This window comes from Phacochoerus africanus, chromosome 10, assembly GCF_016906955.1.
Source record: "Phacochoerus africanus isolate WHEZ1 chromosome 10, ROS_Pafr_v1, whole genome shotgun sequence".
NCBI lineage: Eukaryota > Metazoa > Chordata > Mammalia > Artiodactyla > Suidae > Phacochoerus > Phacochoerus africanus.
Genome location: NC_062553.1, coordinates 23,430,052 through 23,453,241, shown reverse-complemented (window position 1 = coordinate 23,453,241; position 23,190 = coordinate 23,430,052). Strand labels below are relative to the sequence as shown.

The 23,190-nt window shown below is 35.9% G+C and overlaps 1 protein-coding gene across 3 annotated transcripts in view; it reads right to left on the bottom strand.

Annotated features, from left to right (window-relative positions):
* The window catches only part of PCDH7 (protocadherin 7), a 414,638-nt gene that overhangs the window by 339,320 nt on the left and 52,128 nt on the right, over nucleotides 1–23,190 (bottom strand). The window contains exon 2 of one of the 3 annotated variants that reach the window (XM_047798496.1): nucleotides 12,036–13,792. The exons of the other annotated variants lie outside the window; for them this stretch is intronic. Within the exon in view, the coding sequence (XP_047654452.1) occupies nucleotides 13,715–13,792 (78 nt within the window). The 3' untranslated portion in view covers nucleotides 12,036–13,714. Of the gene's footprint in view, nucleotides 1–12,035; nucleotides 13,793–23,190 lie in introns of those variants that run through there. 3 annotated transcript variants of the gene reach the window in all.

Sequence of the window (23,190 nt, the reverse complement as noted above, 5' to 3'; positions counted from 1 at the left end):
ATGGCAAATATGAAACACACTTGAAACTTCCCAGTGAATAGACTATGATGTAATAATAAAATTATATATATATATATGTATATATGTATATATACACACTTAAATGCACACAAAAAATTCCATAATTAAATGTAGGAAGCTCCAGGTAACATAAAACCATGTAAATAAAATGACTTAAAATTAGCACTCATTACCTGGTAATCAAAAAAGCTTAATAAATGAAGAATCAAGGAAGGTAAGATTCACTCATGTAAAACTGAAAGACAGCAAATTGCTGGAGGACATAATATTATAGGTTAGGATAAACTGTTAGGAAAGTGTGACGCAGGTAAAGTCATTTATTTGAGAGTTATCAGCCTTCACTGCAGCACAGAGTTCATGAAAAGGAAGAATAAAAAGCAAAAATGGGAGAGAGAGATTAGAGTCCAAGGAATATGATTCTCAATTCAGAAACTGGATATGTATTCATTAGAAATAAACAGGCACTAAATGTTCCTGAGCATGGCCTTGGCAGAGACAGGTTGTTCTGTCCTTGCAAGGTTTGGGGGCAGCAATGGTTGGGAGACTTTGGCCTTCAATGTACATCTGAATCCACCATATATAGTTTGGCTTAAACTTGAATAGCAGTTCAACCATCTTCTCTATGCTTACCCATGATCTATTTTTATCTCTTAGTCTTTATTAGTTGTCAGCAACACAGAGAGAGAGAGAAAAATAAAGCTTTTTTTAAGGTATTTTTATGAAGGTATTATATTAGAAGTGGAGTAGCTTCTAATAACAGTCATCAGGGTATATCAATTTCAAGTTCAACTAATGGAAGATGGTGCTAGGCCTTACAAACATCCATGTGAAAAGTAGCCAATCTAAAGATCTAACTGAAACATATGTTTTAAAACAAGATAATAGGAAAAATGATAGCAAAATATCTCAGGAAAAATGAAACAAAACATTCTTTACAGTTCAGCAAAACTGAAGGGCAACACATATGCTGCAGTAATAGCCGAAAAGAAAATGTCAGCGTATAAAAGATGTGTCCCATAATCACCACAGCGATTAACATAATTAATCACTTACTTTGATTAATATAATTCCAGATATTCAAAGAGAGTGAAAGTGGAGGTAAGAATGTGAGCTCAGCTAATTACCCTGCTGGAATCTACTAGAAATAAATAAATAAACCTGTTAAATGTTTTGCCAGTACTTGTTTTAACGAGTAGTTTCTAAATTCTAAGAGCTAAACTAGAAACATCTTAGAGTAAGCATTGATAATTGATCATTTTGCATTAAATTTCCAATTATAAATATTACTCTGTTGTATAAGCATGTCTATATTTTCAAATAATTCCAAAAACGCCTTGCCAAGACAAAGTGAACAGCAAGTTTATTTATAAAGGTTGTGAAATTGACACCAAAAAAGAGTTCTAAAATCAAGTTTAAATTCCTGTAAGGGTTTAAGGAAATCGGGGCTTAAAAGTCAGGCTCACTTGAAGTTCAAATCTCAACATAACTCATGACCAGTGTTTTTGATATAAAAGGAATTTTCCTGTTTTTAATAAAGACACCTAGTAAACCGGTGGGCACTGTTGTGTACTGTGGTTAGATTGCTTCTGGAATCTTAGCTCAACCAGTGAAGAGCTACATGACTGGTGTCATATTTCTGAGACCTTCTTTAATAATAGCTGTTATTCATACATTCTCACTTTGTGTCAGGCATGGCCCTAAGTGCTATATGTTAACTCACCATATGACGTATAACTTATATAGCATACTTATTCATGTACATTTCCTAATATAACCATGAGACTACTATTACCTTTATTTAAATACATAAGAGGTTTCTTGACTTGCCGGAAGTCTCAAAGACTGGTCCATAATTGATGCTCTAAATGCTTTATCTTTTAATTCATGAACTACATATACTTTTTTTTTTTTTGTTCTTTCTGCATTTTCTAAGGCCGCTCCTGTGGCATATGGAGCTCCCCAGGCTAGGGGTCTAATCGGAGCTATAGCCACCAGCCTATGCCAGAGCCACAGCAACGCAGGATCCGAGCCACGTATGTGACCTACACCACAGCTCATGGCAATGCCGGTTCCTTAACCCACTGAGCAAAGGCAGGGATCGAACCCTCAACCTCATGGTTCCTAGTCGGATTCGTTAACCACTGTGCCATGACGGGAACTCCCTATATATACTTTTAAATCATATATTTTCATAGGAACTCTAAGAGAGGACAAAATTCAGCAACTGAAGTGCTTAGTAAATGTGTTTAAACTAAAAGATTACTCACAGATCAGATTGTTATCAGGTAACTTAAAACAAAAATTAAATTGCAAATTTTTTATTATCTGAAGATATAACAAAAAGAAAGAAGCTTAAGTATAACACTACATTGTGTTCACCCCAGCAAAAATGTTTACGGAAATTTTTTATCACAAGTTCAAATTTGTCCTTATTTCAGAAAATAGAAATTCCCATTAATAATATCCATTAAAAATCCATAATTTTTATGTATTTTCTATTGTGTTTTCCCAAAAATTCTGCTAAATGATAAGGGAGCAATTTGAATTGATGTGTTAGACAAGGGAAAGAGTCAGGGAGGGGAAAAAATCTTAAATGGCTCTTATTCCCTTTATAAAGTTTTGCATAACTGTCTTTAGATTTCCATAAATACTCAGTTCTGCATACAATAAAATATCTGTGAGCAACATAATAACCAAAGTTATGATCCAAATGGCATCCATATATTAACTGCCAAAAGAGGCTATGGAATAATTTTTGAAAGTGAAAAAAAAAAAAAAAACCCTCTGGACCTATGATAGTATGCAAACCCAAGGAAACAGCCTAATTATATGGCCACGAGGACACAGCCAACAGATTTGAGTGATTGCGAAAGAAAGCTTGACAAAAATCTGGGGATATTAGTCAGATCCTTAAAATATTTTATTTCTTTGCAAATTCTGTATTGTCAGCAGTGTAAAATGAAGAGAAAAATACCTCCAGAAGGTTTGCTATATTTTATAGCTCAATATTCATAACTACCATGGCCATTCTTTATACCGTTGTAAAAAGACAGAACTAATCAGTTTGTGGATGACCGTCTTTGGCGCGGCAGAAACTTCCATTTCATGTAATAAAGACAAACACACACAATCTGTGTATGTTCTCACTGGGGAGGGGAGGAGGGATGAGAGACCCCTTTCATGTCGTGTACTTGATAAATTATTTCTAAGATGCATATTTTTTTCCTCAGGCCTGTCCAAAGGCAGAGTTCCATTGCGCCTTTCCAAAATGCAGTCCTTTGTAAGTAATTTCAATGGCCCTTAATAGAATCCTATGAATCACATTATACATTCAAAAATATGATCACCATAATACTTATCTTTTATGTCTTCTCTCAAAATCATGAGTGGAACTTCTTTTTTATCAAAGTGTATCCTTTAGGCATTTACTTGTGGTCACTTGAAATTTAAAATGTACTTCATTTAACACTGTTGCACAGATAGCTATTTGATATGCTTTTAAATAGTGGAAATATTTCATACCATAAAAATGCTTTTTAAAAAATATGTTCTGGAGTTCCTGTCGTGGTGCAGCAGAAACGAATCCAACTAGGAACCATGAGGTTGCGGGTTTGATCCCTGGCCTTGCTCAGTGGGTAAAGGATCCAGCATTGCTGTGATCTGTGGTGTAGGTCACAGACGTGGCTCGGATCTGGTGTTGCTGTAGCTGTGTCGTAGACCCGCAGCTGTATTTCCAATTAGACCCCTAGCCTGGGAACTTCCATATGCCGCGGATGTGGCCCTAAAAAGACAAAAGACACACACACACACACAAAAATACATGTTCTGAAGTCAGAAAAACAAATCATATGTATGTTCTCTTAAAATGAAGTATTATTTTTAATTCTGGTAGCATGCCATATAACCATCAACAATTCTGAAGCTTCTTTTTTTTTTTTTTCATTGTCTTCGTTAATCCCATTGGGAGTACAATTGCTTAGGTCACAACATAAAACATCATTGCTAATTAAACTGCTAATTAACTGGTATGAGAAATATATTACGTGGAGTAGATTGCTACAGTATTTTGTTTTAACTTTTGTGTCATTTCAGTGTGGTAACCACTAATTTAGAATCCTTTAATCATGCTCTTTAATCCAAATGTTAGTCTCAGATGGCAGGAGCAGGTGATCATGGAGGAGCCCTGGTGCAAGATATGTATGACATTTCTTCCCAGTATTAAAAATGGTTTATTGAAAGATTAAAAGAGCCTGTGTTTACAGATTCTTGGTATTCCTTTGAATACAACTTCTTTTAATGTAGTACTAATAGCAACTAATCCTCAAAAACATTTTCTCAAACATTTCCGTCTAAAGAGTGATGCATCTAGGTGACAAGTCGTTATAGGATTTTTATTAAAAAGGTTCATGTAATAAATTGTTTCCTTAATATCATCAATGTTTTCCTTAACACTTTTTTTATTTTTTTCAGTTACGTGACTTCACCAATCAAGTTTCAATTTTGGGTTCCAAAAAATGGTAGATGTGTATCGAATAAATATGCAGAGGTTTTGAAAAATCAACCAGCAGAAAGTCAGACTACACTATATACCCACTTGAAATGTATTATCAGGAGGCAACGGGTTTCTCATCTTTCTAGGATGCATATACCAAATGTCTGCTGCTTTCATGAGCCTGACACATTGGGGAGAAAAAGGCCTTCCTGACCTGTCTTTTAACAGCTAGACACAGAGAGAAGAAAGATTAGAGAACAAGGTCCCCCTCAGCTGCTATTGCGACAGAATTTTCACTGACACAATTGAGCAGCAGCAATTAAAAAAAGGCTGAGCTATACCTGATCTCAGTACCCTAATCTCTTAAAATAAGAAATGTTCATTTTTCCCCCTAACATCTATGGATAGAGGATAGAAAGATATTCATTTCTAATCACATTAACTCCTCATTAGAAATTCACAAAAAAACAGCCTAAGAAAGGCTATTCTAGGGATAGTAATAGCCATAAAAATATAGAGTAGCCAGCTTTTTCATAGAAAATGTAAAAATTACTGAAAGCCATAATCTAATAAAAATCTGTAGTTGGCTTTGTTTCTTTCAGATGTTCAGTTGCTAAATTGCGATATGAACTTAAAATATAATTTTCTCATGTTTTCATCAGCAATGCTATGCATTTCCAAGAACACAGAGCATTTCTGAGGCCCTATGTGTTCCAAAGTCACAATTATTATTCAATATATTTCATCCAAAAAAGTAGTTTCAAATAGGCAAAAGTGAGCATTTTCATTGGTTGTTTATTTTCTCGTAACTGCTTATCTAACCAACTACTATGTTTTAAAATGAAAGCTACTGATTTTCCAGATATGAATATGATCTAGTTCAATTCAGAAAGTATTCATTTTGTTTATATTTCATACATTCAAATCTTATCATCTAAAAATGCAGTACCATTTTCTGCTGAACGAAGCATTTTGAAAATAAAGCCCTCGTCATATATAATAGATATTTGCTAAATATTTTCAAAGAATAACCAGTTATCTATGGACTTGCTGTCATTATCAGCATGACCCTTAGCTTCTACAACCTGACAAATAATCCCTCATTTTTAAATTTCACAATTTTAAGTTACTAATAATGGGAGAAAACTGTATTCCCAGGGGATAAAGTGATCTCCAAAGATTGTTGTTCAAACTTTTGGAAACTTTCATTGTTGGCTTGTGACAAAGGTTTCATTTCAGCTTTCACAGTTTCCTTTTACTTGTCTATGCCTGAAAAAAATTACAGCTCACGGAGCTTCCAGATTTGAATTGTAGCAGATCAGAAACTGATGCATTTCCCTGGAGAGCCCGAACCTGCACAAATTTTCTGCGTTTCACACCATAGCATACGGAAGATACTGAATTATACTTCTCTCTGAAGTGCCTCTTAATGTTACTTTTGTCAGTAATAGTGAGTTTATTTTGGCCCATGAACATCTCAGTCAGCAACCACTACACTCTGTTCATGGCAATTATAAAAACAACAGTAAGAAAATTAATCACTACCAGTGTTTATTGAATTCTTGCTATGTCATCCTCACTTTGCCTGGCTTAATCTCATTTAATAATAGCAACTAATTTATGAGGTAGATACTGTTATTAACATCATACTACATATGAAGAAATAGAGAAAGATGTTATTCACTCAAAGGTCATTCAATGTATGTGTGTGAACCACATTTCAAACCCGGGCAGCCTGGATTCTGGACCCTGAACTATTATTATTGCTGCGATATTCTATCATTTAGCACATGGCATTGTAATAATTACCCTGCATGGCTGGAATTCCCCTGAGACTGTGGATTTTCTCTATTCAAAGAATGCAGCTGTGGTTTTCCTCTGTCTATCCAGATTCCAGCAGCAAAGTCTTCATTTAAAAAAAAAATGATGCAAATAGTACGTATTTATATTAATATATCTTAAGCATGCAAAACAAGTAAGTTAGAGAAAAATTTCTCTTCTTCCCTGTATACAGCATTTAGAGCAGACCTTTTATCACAGATTCCATTTTTATCCAATATTTCAGTGGTGCTAGAACTTCTGAATACCTTTCACATCTAAACCGTGCATGCGGAATCTGTCTCGCTCAGGCTAATAGACGTGTGATTTAAGAAACCACAAAATGTATGTCCGTATTCCCAAATAGTTCCAGAACCTACCTTGAGCCCCATCTATAACAGTTTTTGGCCTGAAAGCTCTGTGACCCACCTGTTTAAGTACAGCCTCTGGAATTAGAGTGACAGGTCTCAACACTCAGCATTATTTCCTGCTAATTCCATAGCTTTGCAAATTTACCGAAATTCTCCATGCCTCATTTTCCTTATCTGTAGAATGGGTCTCATGGCAATAATAGTTTCTACTTCATGAAGCTGATATAAATATTAAAGACAGCAATTAATATATCATCAGCACAGAGATGATTCTCAGGAACTTAAGTTTAAAGCACATCAGAGAAATACTAAAATCTGTTCAAGTAAATTATATTTACCAAAACAGGGAAAAAGAATAATAGCAGTCCAAAAAAATAACAATAACTAAAACCAAAAGTATGTATTTTAATCCTTAATGTTTTGTTTGTTTGTTTGTTTAGCTTTTTAGGGCCATACCTGTGGCACGTGGAAGTTTCCAGTAGAATCAGAACTGCAGCTGTCGACCTATGCTGCAGCCACAGCAACGCCAGATCTGAGCCATGTCTCTGAGCTACACCATAGCTCACAGCAATGCTGGATTCTTACCCCACTGAGCAAGGCCCGGGATCCAACCCACAACCTCGTGGATACCAGTCAGGTTTGTCACCTCTGAGCTATCATGCGAACTCCCTCAATAATATTTTAATTTTCTTCTATATCTTGGTGAAAATTTTACCCATGTGCATCCAGTAAGATGGATTCTGGACATAGCTTTTCAACTGGTAATTCTTATTCATGGTCACTCCATTCCTCTAGTCATTTCCCTGAGTTAGGTCTAGTCTCTCTCCTGCCCCCTATTTTTTCCCCCCAAATAGATAGAGGCAAGAGGCAAGGATAAAAGTTTTATGTAGAGACAGTGGGATTGGGAGAGGCTTGGTAGGTGAAAGCCTGCAAGTCTCCCATCTACATTTCTAAACTTGTAAAATAAAGACCAAATTGACAAAACTAAATTTTATTATCAAAATCAGTTCTATAAGTGGCCAGAAGTTCACTTAAATGAAAAAGTTCAGTGTGACCAGTTCTCTAAATAAGGATCCCTGAAGCTTATCTATGCCATCTTTGTGATATTGAAAGTGACACTATTTTGCAAGTCAGTATGCTGCAATGAAATGAAAAAAATCCGCATGATATATATGCTTTCATTTTGCTTCCCACTGTTTCTCTGACCTTTCCCAGTTGGAGTAGTAGCAGGAAACTAAAATAAAAGTACTTTTTTTCTGTGTGAGGCACTTTGCTACTAAACATTAATCGTGAAATTATAACAGTTGCAAGACTCTTCTGCCTGTTGCTTCTCCTAAGCAGAGAATGACTATTAGATGAAAGAGCCTACAGCAATAAACATCAGGGGCTAGTGTTTCCTTCTCCTCTGAACCCAAACAGGCTGATCCAAGTCCAGAAATATCTTTGAAGTTACAGAGACCTTCATGTGCTGATCAATCCTTGGAGGGGTAAAGAGCAAGAAAAGCTGCCAGGGAATGCATTCAGCTCAGTGCAGTACAAAGAAGATTTCCTCTGCTACAAATTGAGTGATTTTGTACTTGGGTGCCACTTGGTTCAATTAACTTAGAGGGAGCTATTGGCCCAGATGTGATTATTTATACCTCAGTACATGTTTCTATTAAGTTAAACTAAGGTTGGAACAGCAACAACTGTAAATTCATATTTTTTCCCTTGGTCTTAAGGCATATGTTGAGCTTGGGGTTAATTTAAGTGGAAAACAGCATGTGATTCTCTTAATATGGATGATCGGTGTTGATTATTGATATAATCAGTATTCTACAGCATGATGTAATATTTCTAAGTTATCAAAACCTAAGAAATAAGTCAACATATTAGGAGTTAAGGAATTAAATGATCTTAAAATTTCATTGATTTGCATGCAGCTGTCCAGGTTTCCCAGCAATACTTGCTGAAAAGACTGTCTTTTTCCCATTATATATTTTTGCCTCCTTTGTCAAAGATTAATTGACCAAAAGTGTCTGGGTTTATTTCTGTTTTCTCTATTCTGTTCCATTGGTCTGTCTGTCTGTTTTGGTACCAGTACCACACTGTCTTCATTACTGTGGTTTTGTAATATTGCCTGAAGTCTGGGAGAGAGATGCCTCCTGCTTAGTTTTTGTTCTTCAGAATTGCTTTAGCAATTCTGGGTCTTTTGTGGTTCCATATGTTTGTTCTAGTTCTGTGAAAAATGTCATGGGTAATTTGATAGGGATTTCACTGAATCTGTAGATTGCTTTGGGTAGTATGGCCATTTTTACAATATTAATTTTTCCAACACAGGAGCATGGAATATCTTTCCATTTCTGTATATCTTCTTTAATTTCCTTGATTAACATTTTATAGTTCTTGTCATATATGTCCTTTACCTCCTTGGTCAGGTGTATTCCCAGGTATTTGATTTTTTGGGGGTGCAATCTTAAAAGGTATTATATTTATGTATTCCTTTTCTAATATTTCATTGTTAGTATACAGTTAGTATACAGAAATGTGACTGATTTCTTTTTTTTTGTTTTTGTTTTTTTTGCCATTTTCTTGGGCCGCTTCTGCAGCATGTGGAGGTTCCCAGGCTAGGGGTCGAATTGGAGCTGTAGCCACTGGCCTATGCCAGAGCCACAGCAACAGCTGGATCCGAGCCACGTCTGCAACCTACACCACAGCTCACGGCAACGCTGGATCCTTAACCCACTAAGCAAGGCCAGGGATCGAACCTACAACCTCATGATTCCTAGTTGGATTCGTTAACCACTGAACCACGAAGGGAACTCCCAAAATGTGACTGATTTCTGAATGTTAATCTTATATCCTGCTACTGTGCTGAATTTATTGATCAGTTCAAGTAGTTTTTGGGTTGAGTCATTAGGGTTTTCTATATATAGTATCATGTCATCTGCATACAGTGACAGTTTTACCTCTTCTCTTCCTATTTGGATGCCTTTTATTTCTTTTGTTTGTCTGATTGCTGTGGCTAGGACTTCCAGTACTATGTTGAATAACAGTGGTGAGGGTGGGCATCCTTGTCTTGTTCCAGATTTTAGTGGGAAGGCTTTCAACTTTTCTCCACTGAGTATTGCATTTGCTGTGGGTTTGTCATAAATGGCTTTGATTGTGTTAAGGAATGTTCCCTCTATACCTACTTTGGTAAGAGTTTTTATCATGAATGGATGTTGGATTTTGTCAAATGCTTTTTCTGCATCTATAGAGATGATCATGTGGTTTTTGACTTTTGCTTTGTTAATGTGGTGTATGACATTGACAGCTGCATGCAAATCAATGAAACTAGAACACACCCTCACACCATGCATCAAAATAAACTCAAAATGGCTGAAAGACTTAAATATAAGACAAGACACCATCAAACTCCTGGAAGAGAACATAGACAAAATATTCTCTGACATCAACCTTACAAATATTTTCTCAGGTCAGTCTCCCAAAGCAACAGACATAAAAGCAAAAATAAACGAATGGGACCTAATCAAACTGACAAGCTTTTGCACAGCAAAGGAAACCAAAAAGAAAACAAAAAGACAACTTACAGAATGGGAGAAAAGAGTTTCAAATGATGCAGTTGACAAGGGCCTAATCTCTAAAATATACAAACAATTTATACAACTCAACAGCAAAAAAGCCAAAGACCCAATTGAAAGATGGGCAAAGGACCTGAATGGACATTTCTCCAAGGAAGGTATACAGATGGCCAACAAGCACTTGAAACAATGTTCAACATCACTGATTATTAGAGAAATGCAAATCAAAACTATTAGGAGATATGACCTCACACCAGTCAGAATGGCCATCATGACTAAGTCCACAAATAACAAATGCTGGAGGGTATGTGGAGAAAGGGAACCCTTCTGCACCTTTGGTGGGAATGTAAGCTGGTACAACCACTGCGGAGAACAGTATGGAAATACCTTAGAAAACTATACATAGAACTACCATATGATCCAGCAATCCCACTCTTGGGCATATATCCAGACAAAACTCTACTTAAAAAAGACACATGGGAGTTCCCGTCGTGGCGCAGTGGTTAACGAATCCAACTAGGAACCATGAGGTTGCGGGTTCGGTCCCTGCCCTTGCTCAGTGGGTTAACGATCCGGCTTTGCCGTGAGCTGAGGTGTAGGTTGCAGACGCGGCTCGGATCCTGCGTTGCTGTGGCTCTGGCGTAGGCTGGTGACTACAGCTCTGATTCGACCCCTAGCCTGGGAACCTCCATATGCCGCGGGAGCGGCCCAAGAAATAGCAGCAACAACAACAACAAACAACAACAACAACAACAACAAAAAAAAGACACATGCACCCATGTGTTCATTGCAGCGCTATTCACAATAGCCAAGACATGGAATCAACTCAAATGTCCACTGATAGATGATTGGATTAGGATGATGTGGTATATATATATATACCACAGTATTCCCAGCCATAAAAAAAGAACAAAATAATGCCATTTGCGGCAACACGGATGGAACTAGAGACTCTCATCCTTAGTGAAATAAGTCAGAAAGAGAAAGACGAATACCACATGATACCACTTATATCTGGAATCTAATGTATAGCACAAATGAACCTTTCCACAGAAAAGAAAATCATGGACTTGGAGAATAGACTTGTGGTTGCCAAGGGGGAAGGGGAGAGAGTGGGAGAGACTGGAAGCTTGGGGTAAATAGATGCAGAATGTTGCCTTCAGGATGGATTAGCAATGGTATCCTGCTGTGTAGCACTGGGAACTCTGTCTAGTCACTTATGATGGAACATGTAATGTGAGAAAAAAAGAATGTATACATGTAAGTGTAACTGGGTCACCATCCTGTTAAGTAGAAAAATATATATATATATATATAAATAAAATGATAAAAAATAAATAAAAAATAAATGATCTTAAAATTGATAGTTCAACCCAAACTCATCATTTATGGATGAGAAACGCAATTGCCCAAAAATTCAAAAAATGTTTCTTGTTTAGCAGCAGAGGAAAATTTGGCATCAAGACTTCTGACCTGTTCAGGGTGCTTTTCTCCAAACAGTCTCAAATTTATCTCTGTCAAGTCTTTTGTCTTTAGCTTAAGCAGCTAAGCTCTTCACTCTCAAATTGTAAAGATGTGGAAAATGTAGTCTAAAAACTAACAACATGAATATATTTTATGTCCCATTATGTTCGAAGAAACTGCTAAAATAGAAAATACAGGCATTTTATAAAGTAATTTTTTTATTATTTGGTCACAGAAAAATATTCAATACAATAGAGTTATACAGTTTATAGACTTATAACTTATTATAATAGCATAAAGACCAAAATCCCTGTAATATTATAGAGTACCTGCTTCAGTTGATTGTCACATAGAAAGAAGAGGTAAAAATTTCAACTATAATGTTAATCAGCAAGATAAAAAGAAATGAATACAAACACCAGAGAACAATAGTTTCAAAATTCTTATGGCACATTGTGACTACAAAAAATATGTCAATCTGCTTTAAATACTCTCTTATCTATGTTAATATATGATTCCTTGTTATATAATTTAGATTGAAGAAAAGTGGGGGAAAACATTTGATTTATTGGTAGCGTAAAAAGTTATAGTTAGAACACAAATATTTCCCAAGTCCCATCAGTAAGAGCATCCGTGAATTACATCCTCTGTTCCTAAGTGAAAAGGCCTTAAGGAATACAGTATGACTTTCCAACTGTCTTCAAACTGATTTCACAGGAGCCTACCCTCATTATTTTCAGACATTGGTACCACCTTAATTTAAATGGTTCGATTGCATTAAATATTATACTTAATTGGAGAGCCTTCGCAGTAGTCATTCTATATTTAGAAATGCTTCTTTCGTGAATAATAATCTTTAATAATGACCATGACACATATGAAATGGCTTGACGGTTTACTCTACCTCTTTATGTTCTAGATAACAAACCAAAGTGCAAATGTCAATCATTAAATACTTTCTCTTTCCACTTAAACACACACACACACACACACACACACAAGTCCATACATATACACTCACACTCATACAAAAATTAGAGTTTATACAGTATCGCCAATTAAGTAACTATAATGCAAAGAACTACTTCTTGCATGCATTTCATCTTTAATAAAATTTAAAAAGTCCTCCTCTGCATTTATATATATGTGTATGTGTGTATGTGTGTGTATGGGACCACAAATTTAAAAGACCAGTTTCCTATTATTATAATGGCCATACATTCCTTTAACACTTACAGCGTTTACCCTAAATTCAACTGGAAACTGTGTAATATGTCTATGAGATACATTGCTATCTTTACTTTTACACTATAATAAATTACGTTTCAACAAGTATCAGACGGACCTAAATTTTATTTTCTCTCAGATCCACTAGTTTCTCACTTTCCCTGACTGGCCATAGTATTTCTTCTTAGTGCCTTATTAAACAGCATTGAACAGTCTAATCTTCTCGGAATTCAGTCCTGAGGTATACGCTTCCATTTTCTTTGTTGATCTAGCACAGACAGGCTCAGCTGATTTCTACGTAATGCATCCAATTAGTTCAAGCAAGGCAAATGAAATCACATCTATACCAATCTCTGTGTTATTAACTATAAACAGTAACAGGATACATGTCTTCACTCTTTGCTTGAGTCCACTCAAGTGCAAACCGATGGAAAAGGATTTCCTGTTCTTTTCATACTCCTGAGTACGATGATATTTGATTCTGTTTCTCCACAGTAATTAAGATTGCAAAACCTCTCTCACATCCCTTCTTTATTTCATACTGAGAGCTTGATTTTCTTTTTCAGTTTTCTGCCAAATATAGTTTGATTCTTTTTTTGCAGAGATTTTATTTTAAAGACATTTTTGTTTGCTTCAAAATCAGAGCTTCATTTTAATCAGCGTGCGGTCCTGCCCCTTGGGAATCGATTTCTTTTTTACACAAGACAGATCGAGGTCTATTAGGATCCAACACATTGAGTTGGAACATTACATGTATTTCACTTACGAGAACATACATTCATTTTACACGATTCCTCAATGTGGCCAGGGGCGTTCGTGGTCTGCACTGTATCCACCTACAAAAAATACAAAAATATATGTCTGCTTTACAGGGATGTGAGTAGGGTTTTGCTAGCCTAGTTCCAAAGCTTGGATGCACGTCTTGGCTGATAGTATGCTTTCCTTCTTTGAGATGTATTTGCAGTGGCCATAACCTCTTTCAGAAGTCAGAGAGACATAACAGTTCTAACTATAATTAACAACCCTGGGGCATCTAGATCAATACTACTGGCTAAGCTCTTGATGCTATCTCTGACAAGAGATATTTGCATGGTAAAAGGAACACTGAATTAATTGTGTTTCAGGCTTCAAGTATTTAAAGGCTCTGAAAAGTCACCAGGAGAGGGGCTCTTTCGGAGGAGGGGAGCTGTTATTAACTTTATTTATACTATAAATACAAATAAGAATGAAATGGTAATTTTGTTGTCACTGCTTTTACAATTTACTGTCCCCAAGATCGCTGGGATGTGAGCTTGATCTGAACATTCACACCCTTCAAAATAGCTCTCTAGTCTCTAAATGTAATCATTAGAAGGCTCACTGTCTACTGAAATCTGAGCAATTTATACACTATCAACAAATGGTCTGCTGATCTCTGGCCAAGGATAAATTACTCTTCCCCTTCGAAGTCATGACCATAAAAAGGCAATGTTTTCCACGAATGAAAGTGATCATAACACTCCTTCAAAATACTCTGGAGCTAGTGTGCATTTTATTTTAATTTTTTAATATGATTGATTTACAATGTTCTGTCAGTTTCTGCTGTACAGCAATCCTACATATATAGACATTCTTTTTCTCACATTATCCTCCATCATGTTCTATCACAAGTGATTAGATATATAGTTCCCCGTGCTATACAGCAGGATCTCACTGCCCATCCACTCCAAATGCAAGTTTTCATCTACTAACCCCAGACTCCCAATCCATCCTACTCCCTCCCCCTCCCCCCTGGCAAACATGAGTCTGTCCTACATGCCCATGATATTTTTTGTTTTGTAGATAGACCATTTGTGCCGTATTTTAGACTCTGCATATAAGTGATATCATATGGCATCTTTTCTCTTTCTGACTTACTTCACTCAGTATAGAGTCTCTAGTTCCATCCATGTTGCTGCAAATGGCATTATTTTGTTCTTTTTTATGGCTGAGTAGTATTCCATTGTATATATGTACCATATCTTCCTGATCCATTCATCCTTTGATGCGCATTTAGGTTGTTTCCATGTCTTGGCTATTGTGAATACTGCTGTGATGAACATATGGGCGCATGTATCTTTTTCAATGAAATTTTTGTCTGGATATACACCAGGAGTGGGATTGCTGGGTTATATGGTAGTTCTATATTTAGCTTTCTGAGGTACCTCCATACTGTTTTACCTAGTGGTTGTACCAATTTACATTTGCACCAACAGTGTAGGAGGGCTCCCTTTTCTCCACATCCTCCCCAGCACATGTTATTTTTTAACTTGTTAATGATGGCCACTAGTGTGCACTTTAAATAAGTTGAATATTTACTTCTCTGAACCTGAGCCTAATGAATAGGTTGATTTCTACTCTCAGGGACAAAAATGTACACAGAATTTAGTTTCCAGTTTGATAGTGTAATTGATGTTAGTAAAATATTTAGTGAGTTTGAATATTACCAAAAGATAATAAATCACTTCCATAAAGTAAAAATGTTACAGTTTACTACCAAAAAGAATTAGAATCTTTAAGAATTAAACTTTAAAAATATGTATCTGCACCTAATTTCCAAACTCATGATGAATCAGTACATGAAAATCAAACTTAGAAAAGAAGTAAATGATTTCTTTCACTGAATAATTGACCAATTCACATTTGAAAGTAAATGGTATATAAAAAAGTAATGTATACTTTTAAAATTGTTTATATCTAAGAGCAGAAAGTGTTTAAAAAGTTCTGACTGCAGATTATCCAGATTAGTGAAATAAATTTAAGTAGATTTAAAATGTCTTAATTTTTTAGTCCTTTTTCCTTTTCTTAGAAGTCAAAAGAATTTTTTTTTCTTTCTCTACTAACTCTAAAAGTTAACATAACTTGGGCTGTTCTGGCCAATTACACAAGGAGAACAAGTTTACCAAGGAATTTATGATAAGTGAGTTTTCATGATTTCAATTGTAAGCTTAAGATGAACATAGTTTATCCGATTTTATAGAAACCATTCACTACACATATCATTCCAAAACTGCTTATAAGCAGGTGAAAGCTTAATATTTGAAAGTTTCAGATTTTTTTTTATTCCCAAACCAACTAAAATAATTTAGCCATAATGCACACCTACATTACATTATACATTAGGTCTGACCTGTTAGGTACTCATTATATATATATAGCTGTCACAGCATTTATCAAGAATTTAACTATTTTTGTGAAGTTATTCACTTAATATTTTCATTCTACACAATGCTACAATGCACTCCATGAGGGCAAACATCATGTCCACTATTTACTGCTTCATCCTCAGTGTTGGCACATAGCTGTTCCTCAATAAAGATTGCTTTCATGAATGAATGCATGTTTGGAAACAGCTAATTAAAGAAATCATATTACTGTCACATCACAGTACCACTTTTATCTAATTTTAATATTTTGAAATCACGTGTTTATCTTTGACTTTCTATTATATCATGGATTATGAAAAAAATTTTTTTTTTGCCTTTTTTGTTGTTGTTGTTGTTGTTGCTATTTCTTGGGCTGCTCCCGAGGCATATGGAGGTTCCCAGGCTAGGGGTTGAATCGCAGCTGTAGCCACCGGCCTACGCCAGAGCCACAGCAACGCGGGATCCGAGCCGCGTCAAAAAAACATTTTTAAATACGGAAAGTGCTCTCTATTTTACTGGCAAATTATTTTCCCCATTTTTTCCTCTACTTCTTTTTTATAATTTAGTCCATCCATCTAAAATTTCATTAACCTTTTCTTTCTAATACTTTCCATATAATAGTCATTCTTTTCTTTCCTTAAAGGCGAGCTGGTATCTCAAATTTTCTGCATTTTTTTTTTTGCCTTTTTCTAGGGCTGCTCCGGTGGCACATGGAGGTTCCCAGGCTAGGGGTCTAATCAGAGCTATAGCTGCCGGCCTATGCCACAGCAACGTGGGATCCAAGCCTTGTCTGCAACCTACACCACAGCTCACGGCAACGCCGGATCCTTAACCCACTGGGCAAGGCCAGGGATCGAACCTGCAACCTCGTTGTTCCTAGTCGTGTTCATTAACTACTGAGCCATGACGGGAACTCCTGCATGGTTTTTAATAAATGAATAAACAAGTAAAATAATTAAAGACAGGAAGTCAGAGGTGTCGAAAGACTGCATTTTCGATTTTCAAGACCTGACAGACTTTTAACTTAAAAGGATATCCAAGAAATAGAATGCATTTAGGTAACACAGTCACTATACTGCCACACATCATAATGAAATCCTCTTATTAAAATGTTACTGAGGATCAGACCTTTCTCATTTCATGAATTAACTGTATAAGGGCAGGTTTCGTGTTTTTGTGGTTTCAGGCTTTGATGATCTGAACAAATGCATCTGTGCACTAATATTCACCTGTCACTAAAGCCAAGAAAAAATGGATTTTTTCCTCACCATTAAAGATTCATGTTTAAACACAAAAGTGCCTACCTCAAGTCATTTATTGAGTTCATGGAGAACTACTTAGGAATCACCATTCTGAAAACAATCATTGGTAAGGGTCAGGGTAGAAATGGATGTTACCAGAGTGTGTTTGCTTTGATTTGAATCAGCTAATTAAAACAGCCCTGGAAGCAATTTTCAGATCACTGCCACTGAGGAGATAGGCTCCAGTAAATCAGACCAAACCAATCTTTCAGTCAGGTCCAATTCTGTTGAAGTTGTAGAGACACAGCCTTTGTCTTCCCCTTTCAGCCTTTCTCCTCAATTTGTTCTATCACCCAGGCAACAAGACACACAGACACACAGACACACAGACACACACACACACACACACACACACACACACACACACACACCACACAAGATGAAACCGAGTTATTCCTAGAGCACGTTTTACCAGGCCGAATCTGTATCTCACTGTTTTCATTTCCTAACCAATGAGACTGAAATAAGCTAGGAATTTAATTATCCAAAATTATCAGTAAAAAGTTAACTTATAAAAGCTTTGTTCTTCTTTTCCAGACTTCCCTGGTCAACAATTGGTGACTAGTGTTAGGAGAGGGAATCTGAATTATGCAGTGAATAGGAATAAGATTCAGATTTAAGTGCAAGAATACACTGAACTCATACAAAGGAATAGACACTCTCTTATTATTTCTGAAAAGACTTCCAAATCATAGACAAGGAAAAAATATATTTTGAAAGAAATATATATTTATTGTCTACTTATTTTTATTAGGTATGCTTCAAAACTAAATTGCACACCTACGTAACTGGTATAGACTATGTACAAATGTCTGCTGAATGTGTTTGCATATAATTGGCGATATGTAAAAAGATTTTATGAATATTCACATTTTTTTCCCATGACTGATGTTCAAATCTAGGGAAAAGTATAATATAAAAAGCAGAGTCTACTCTATGCCACAGAAAACCAAATTGATGGTAGTTTCTGCAATCTAGGAGCAGGAAGTGGATACGCATATTTTAAAGCATAAATGCATGATATAGGAGCTGAGTTAGGGCAGAGCCACCATCAGTATTGATGATTTATCTATTATTTAAAAAAATACTGCAAAATCATTTGAAATAGAATGTAAGGCAGAAGTTCCCATTGTGGCTCAGCGGAAACGAATCTGACTAGCATCCATGAGGACGCAGTTTCAATCCCTGGCTTTGCTCAGTGGTTAAGGATCCAGTGTTGCTGTGAGCTGTGGTGTAGGTTGCAGATACAGCTCAGATTTGGCATTGATGCGGCAGCGCTGTAGGCCAGCAGCTACAGTTCCGATTCAACCCCTAGCCTGGAAACCTCCATATGCCACAGGTGTGACCCTAGAAAAAACAAACAAACAAAAAAAGAAAGTGAGACAGAAGGTAAACATGGGATTTGGTGAATGGAGTGCAATGAGGACAACAATTTTGGATGGTATTTTAGTCTTTTACTTCATTCCGATTTATATAAATGAAGTACCAAAATTCAAAAGTTATAATTCACCTGTATAGATGTTACTGTATCACCTGTATAGAGGTTTATTACAAGATTGCACTTAACTACCTCACTAAACCTCACAAAGTCCTTGTGAAAGTAACAATTACAATTGTGCTCATTTTACATAGAATGGAATTAAAGATCAGAGAGCTAATCTTCTTATATAAAACCTGCATAGATAATGAAATAATCAAGACCCCCAAATGAAGACTTTTGTTCCCCCCCCCCCTTTTTTTTTTTTTGGCTTTTTAGGAGGTTCCCAGGTTAGGGGTCAAATCGTAGCTATAGCTGGTGGCCTACGCCAGAGCCACAGCAACACAGGATCCAAGCTGTATCTGTCACCTACCCACAGTTCCTGGCAATGCCACATCCTTAACCTACTGAGCAAGGACAGGGATCCAACCTGCGTACTCTTGGATGCTAATCAGATTCATTAACTGCTGAGCCATGATGGGAACTCCAAGACTTTTGTGTCTTAATCAAAGAATCAACATTATGCTTTCTCATATTATTTATTTAAAATTTGCTAAAGTTAAAACTTTAAAAGTCTCCATTTTATCCATGGTTTAAGGAATAATCAGCAAAACTATTAGAAATGAATGTGTTATGAAACTTGGTTCTAGAAGCCTCTGCATTTTCAGACTCAGGATTCTATGAGAATTACTTAAATTTATGAATACATAAGAAGCAACTTCAATATACCTGAAACTGCCAAAAAAAAAAAGGAAAGGAGAAGAACAAATAAGACAAAATCATTCAGTCAAAGAAACGGAAATTTATACCCAGTTACATGTGCTAAGAATACACATATAAACAAACACACACATAGGCCATTCATTAGCACTGTTTTAATCTACACTCTTTAGAAAAGAGGGCTTTTAGATTGAGTCAACCACGGAACCAGCCAAGGAAGGAAAGGGGCTAGATAATATCATACCAGATTCTCATCATAGGTACTTTGCCCTGACTACAGAATACGAATGATTTGGGCCCAAACAAAAGAATGCCCTAGGTTGGATAGTCAAGCAATCAATACTTATTGACCTGCTGACTGTTAGAATCATGGAATCTCAGAGTTAGAAAGAATGCCAAAGGTTATAGAGGCCAGTCATGTGAAAGGCATGGCAGGAGGCCTGGGGGGGAATACAAAGCAACATAAGGCACCATCCTGGGTCTGAGGAAACATTTCTTTATCTTCTGAAGAGATACACAAGTATATACATATAAATATATTACTAATCTCCAGGAGGAAAAGATAAAAGCCCAGGGGGTAAAACTGAGAGCTCCGAGGAGTGAGAGAAAAGTAGGAAGAGGGCTCATTGGACTAATTGAACCTAGGCTGGGTCTTAAAACATGTAAGCTTGATGTCCCTGGAAATGAGGGAAAACTGAATTCCAAGAAGAGACAAAGTCGTGCGGAAGATCTGAGGTGAGGCCAGGAGGCAGTGAGAGCACTTCCCTGCCTAAAGCAGAGATTTCTGTGATTCTACTCAACTCCATCATGAGCTGTCTTCTCTACTTAGCTCAAGTCAACATTTAAAAGGATCAATGTAATAATTAAACGACAACGGTAACAACAAAACTGTCCTGAACATCCTAAATTAGACATATGGAGACCAATTAATGTGACTGTCAAAACCAGAGAATGCAAAAACACTATTTGTTAAAACTAACGCAATTAAGTATTCTAGGATTCCTGCTCTGGAAGAGCCTATTCTTAAATGTTAAATCGTGTATGTCTTAATTCATAATTTTAGTTTTTCTTGCTTCTCTTTATTTTAAAGAGACACTCTTTCAAATCAGGGAGGGATGTCAATCCAAACAGACAGCTAGGTACCATATAAGCAAAAACATTAGACTAGATCCCAGCTTTACGGTTCCAAATACATTTGGCCAAAGTTAAGCATTATAGCATTTCCATCCTTAAGGTTCATAATAAAAATGTAAAGTGATGGAAACTTCAGCTATCATCATTATCCTCCTCAGACCACAGTATTGGTCACCTTTGGAAACAAAAGCAGAACTGGCTAGAATTCACGTATCTCCAGCAATAAGCTGCCTGAGAGAAAAGAGTCCAGATGTTAATGAGAGGATGAAGTAAATAGCAAAGTCAGGCTGTTCTTAAATGCCATTGAAATTGCAACTGTGTGCCTGAAAAATTGAGTGCTACTTGGGGAGCCTTAAAAACCCATAGAGGGGAGCAGAAAGCAGTCAAAATGTTTCCAGGTGATGGATAAACTCACTCAGAGTTTAATCCACTAACAAGGAAATGAAGTACATGTCCAATGAATTAACTGAGTCTTGAAAAAGTAAGTGTGAGATAGGACAAAATTGCAAAATCCAACCAACCAGTTTCCTGCTTATGAAAGATAATGTTAAAAGGGTAAGAATTGGCACAGTGTTGTGTGGCCCCTTGATTAATGAAGTATACATTTCTAGGTTGAATATAATTCTCTTTTAATACGATTTGCGGTTGACAAGATTTAAAAATCTATGCTTTAGGACCATTAGAAATTTCTAAAAGTTTTTATAAATACTTTCATAAATACTTAGTGGCACTGATTTAAGGATTGATATGAACATATTAAAATATTGACTTTTAGGGCACAGAAAGACATATTAATAACTAATGAATAAATATAACTTCAGAGATAAGGAAGTCACTTGGACTCAGTCTGTACCAAATTATTTACTTTACCAGGGATAATCCTAAGGCCCAGGGCAGTGAAAAGTCATATTCAACAACACACTGCAGACCTAGGGTTAAAACTAAATGTTCTAGCTCCCAATTCAGTAATTTATTTCCACTTAATTTATAAAAATTACATCTCAAAGAAATGGAAAACTGGAGGATGAGATTATTTAAAGACCAAGTATCTCTAAATTCAGTACTTTCCAGTTGTGAAATGCAGAGAAGATACACAAGTTATATAGATTTCTTTTTAAATATAGTAGATTTGCCATTAATAATGTCAGTGGGCTCATCAAAAACAACCAATGGCAATTATATGTTAAAAACCAAAACAAGATTCTTTGCAATAATAATGTTTCTGCATGGGCCAAATTATAGATCTCTTTTTATTTCGAAGAGTTTGAAAAATCATAAGAAATTAATAAAAAATTACTTCCAGCCAAGCTTTTTTATAGCTTCATTTCAAATTCTGGGGGGTGGTCCCAATGAATATTGCATAGAACTTCTTTTTAACATGCCTTTTATGAAAAAGACTGTAAATCTTACACTTTAAAATAGGTCACAAGTCTCAAAGTGTTTAATCCAAAAGTAATATGGTGTTTTTTTTTTAACATAGGACAGATTATTTGCTTCTTTTTTCTGCTGCTTTGTCTTATAGGTGCAGTGTGATGTATTAGTTTAATTAAAGTCTACCAAATTATCATAATGATTTTATGTGCTGCAAATAATTGGCTTTGTTCTCTGCTCACTTTTTCTTAATGGAAGCAGAACATTTTTTTTTTTAATGATACTTAGTATAAGATACCAGAAAACTACCAGGAAGAGAGGCAAATGAGGTGCCTAATGAAGCAACCTTTGTCACCTTGGACATGAAATAAAATCAAACCTGCACTAATGCAATGAACATAAGTCAATGTTTCCAAAGAGTTAAGAGGATAGGTAATATTATGGCTCAGAGCCAAACCATACCAAGAATCCTTCCATACATAAAAATGACAATCCTATTAATATGAAAAGCTGATAGGCCCTAAAATGAAGTAAAATGTATAGATCATTTTATAAGGCTTTTTTTTATGGAGACCATAATGAAGCAATCTTTTTCATGGGGCAGATTTAGGTGATAATCCAATACAGCATATTACCAGGTACCTCTTTGATGAAGAGACAATAGAAGCACATAAGTGAACAGAGAATTAATGAATACAACATATTAAATGAAAGTTTAAGAAAGTAACAGGACTAACGTAACCACTCTTGCCAAAGGTGAATCGGAACAAATGATAATTAAAACATACATTCGTTTCAAGACTCTGCTATTTCTAACTGTAGCATAACAAAAAACTGAGAATAACCTAGGAACAGGAAATCAGTTAGCCGATTATTTCATGAAATCTGAAAGACAGAAATGACCAGTGACTTTCTTAGAGTATAATTCCTAAAGTATGCTACAGAAAATGTTTAAGATATAAGGGATAATCAGTAATGCTTCTTTCGTTAGAAAAGAAATGTGATCACTACTCATTTACTACTATCCTGAAAGAAACATAATCTATATATTGTAGGCCTCCTGCAAA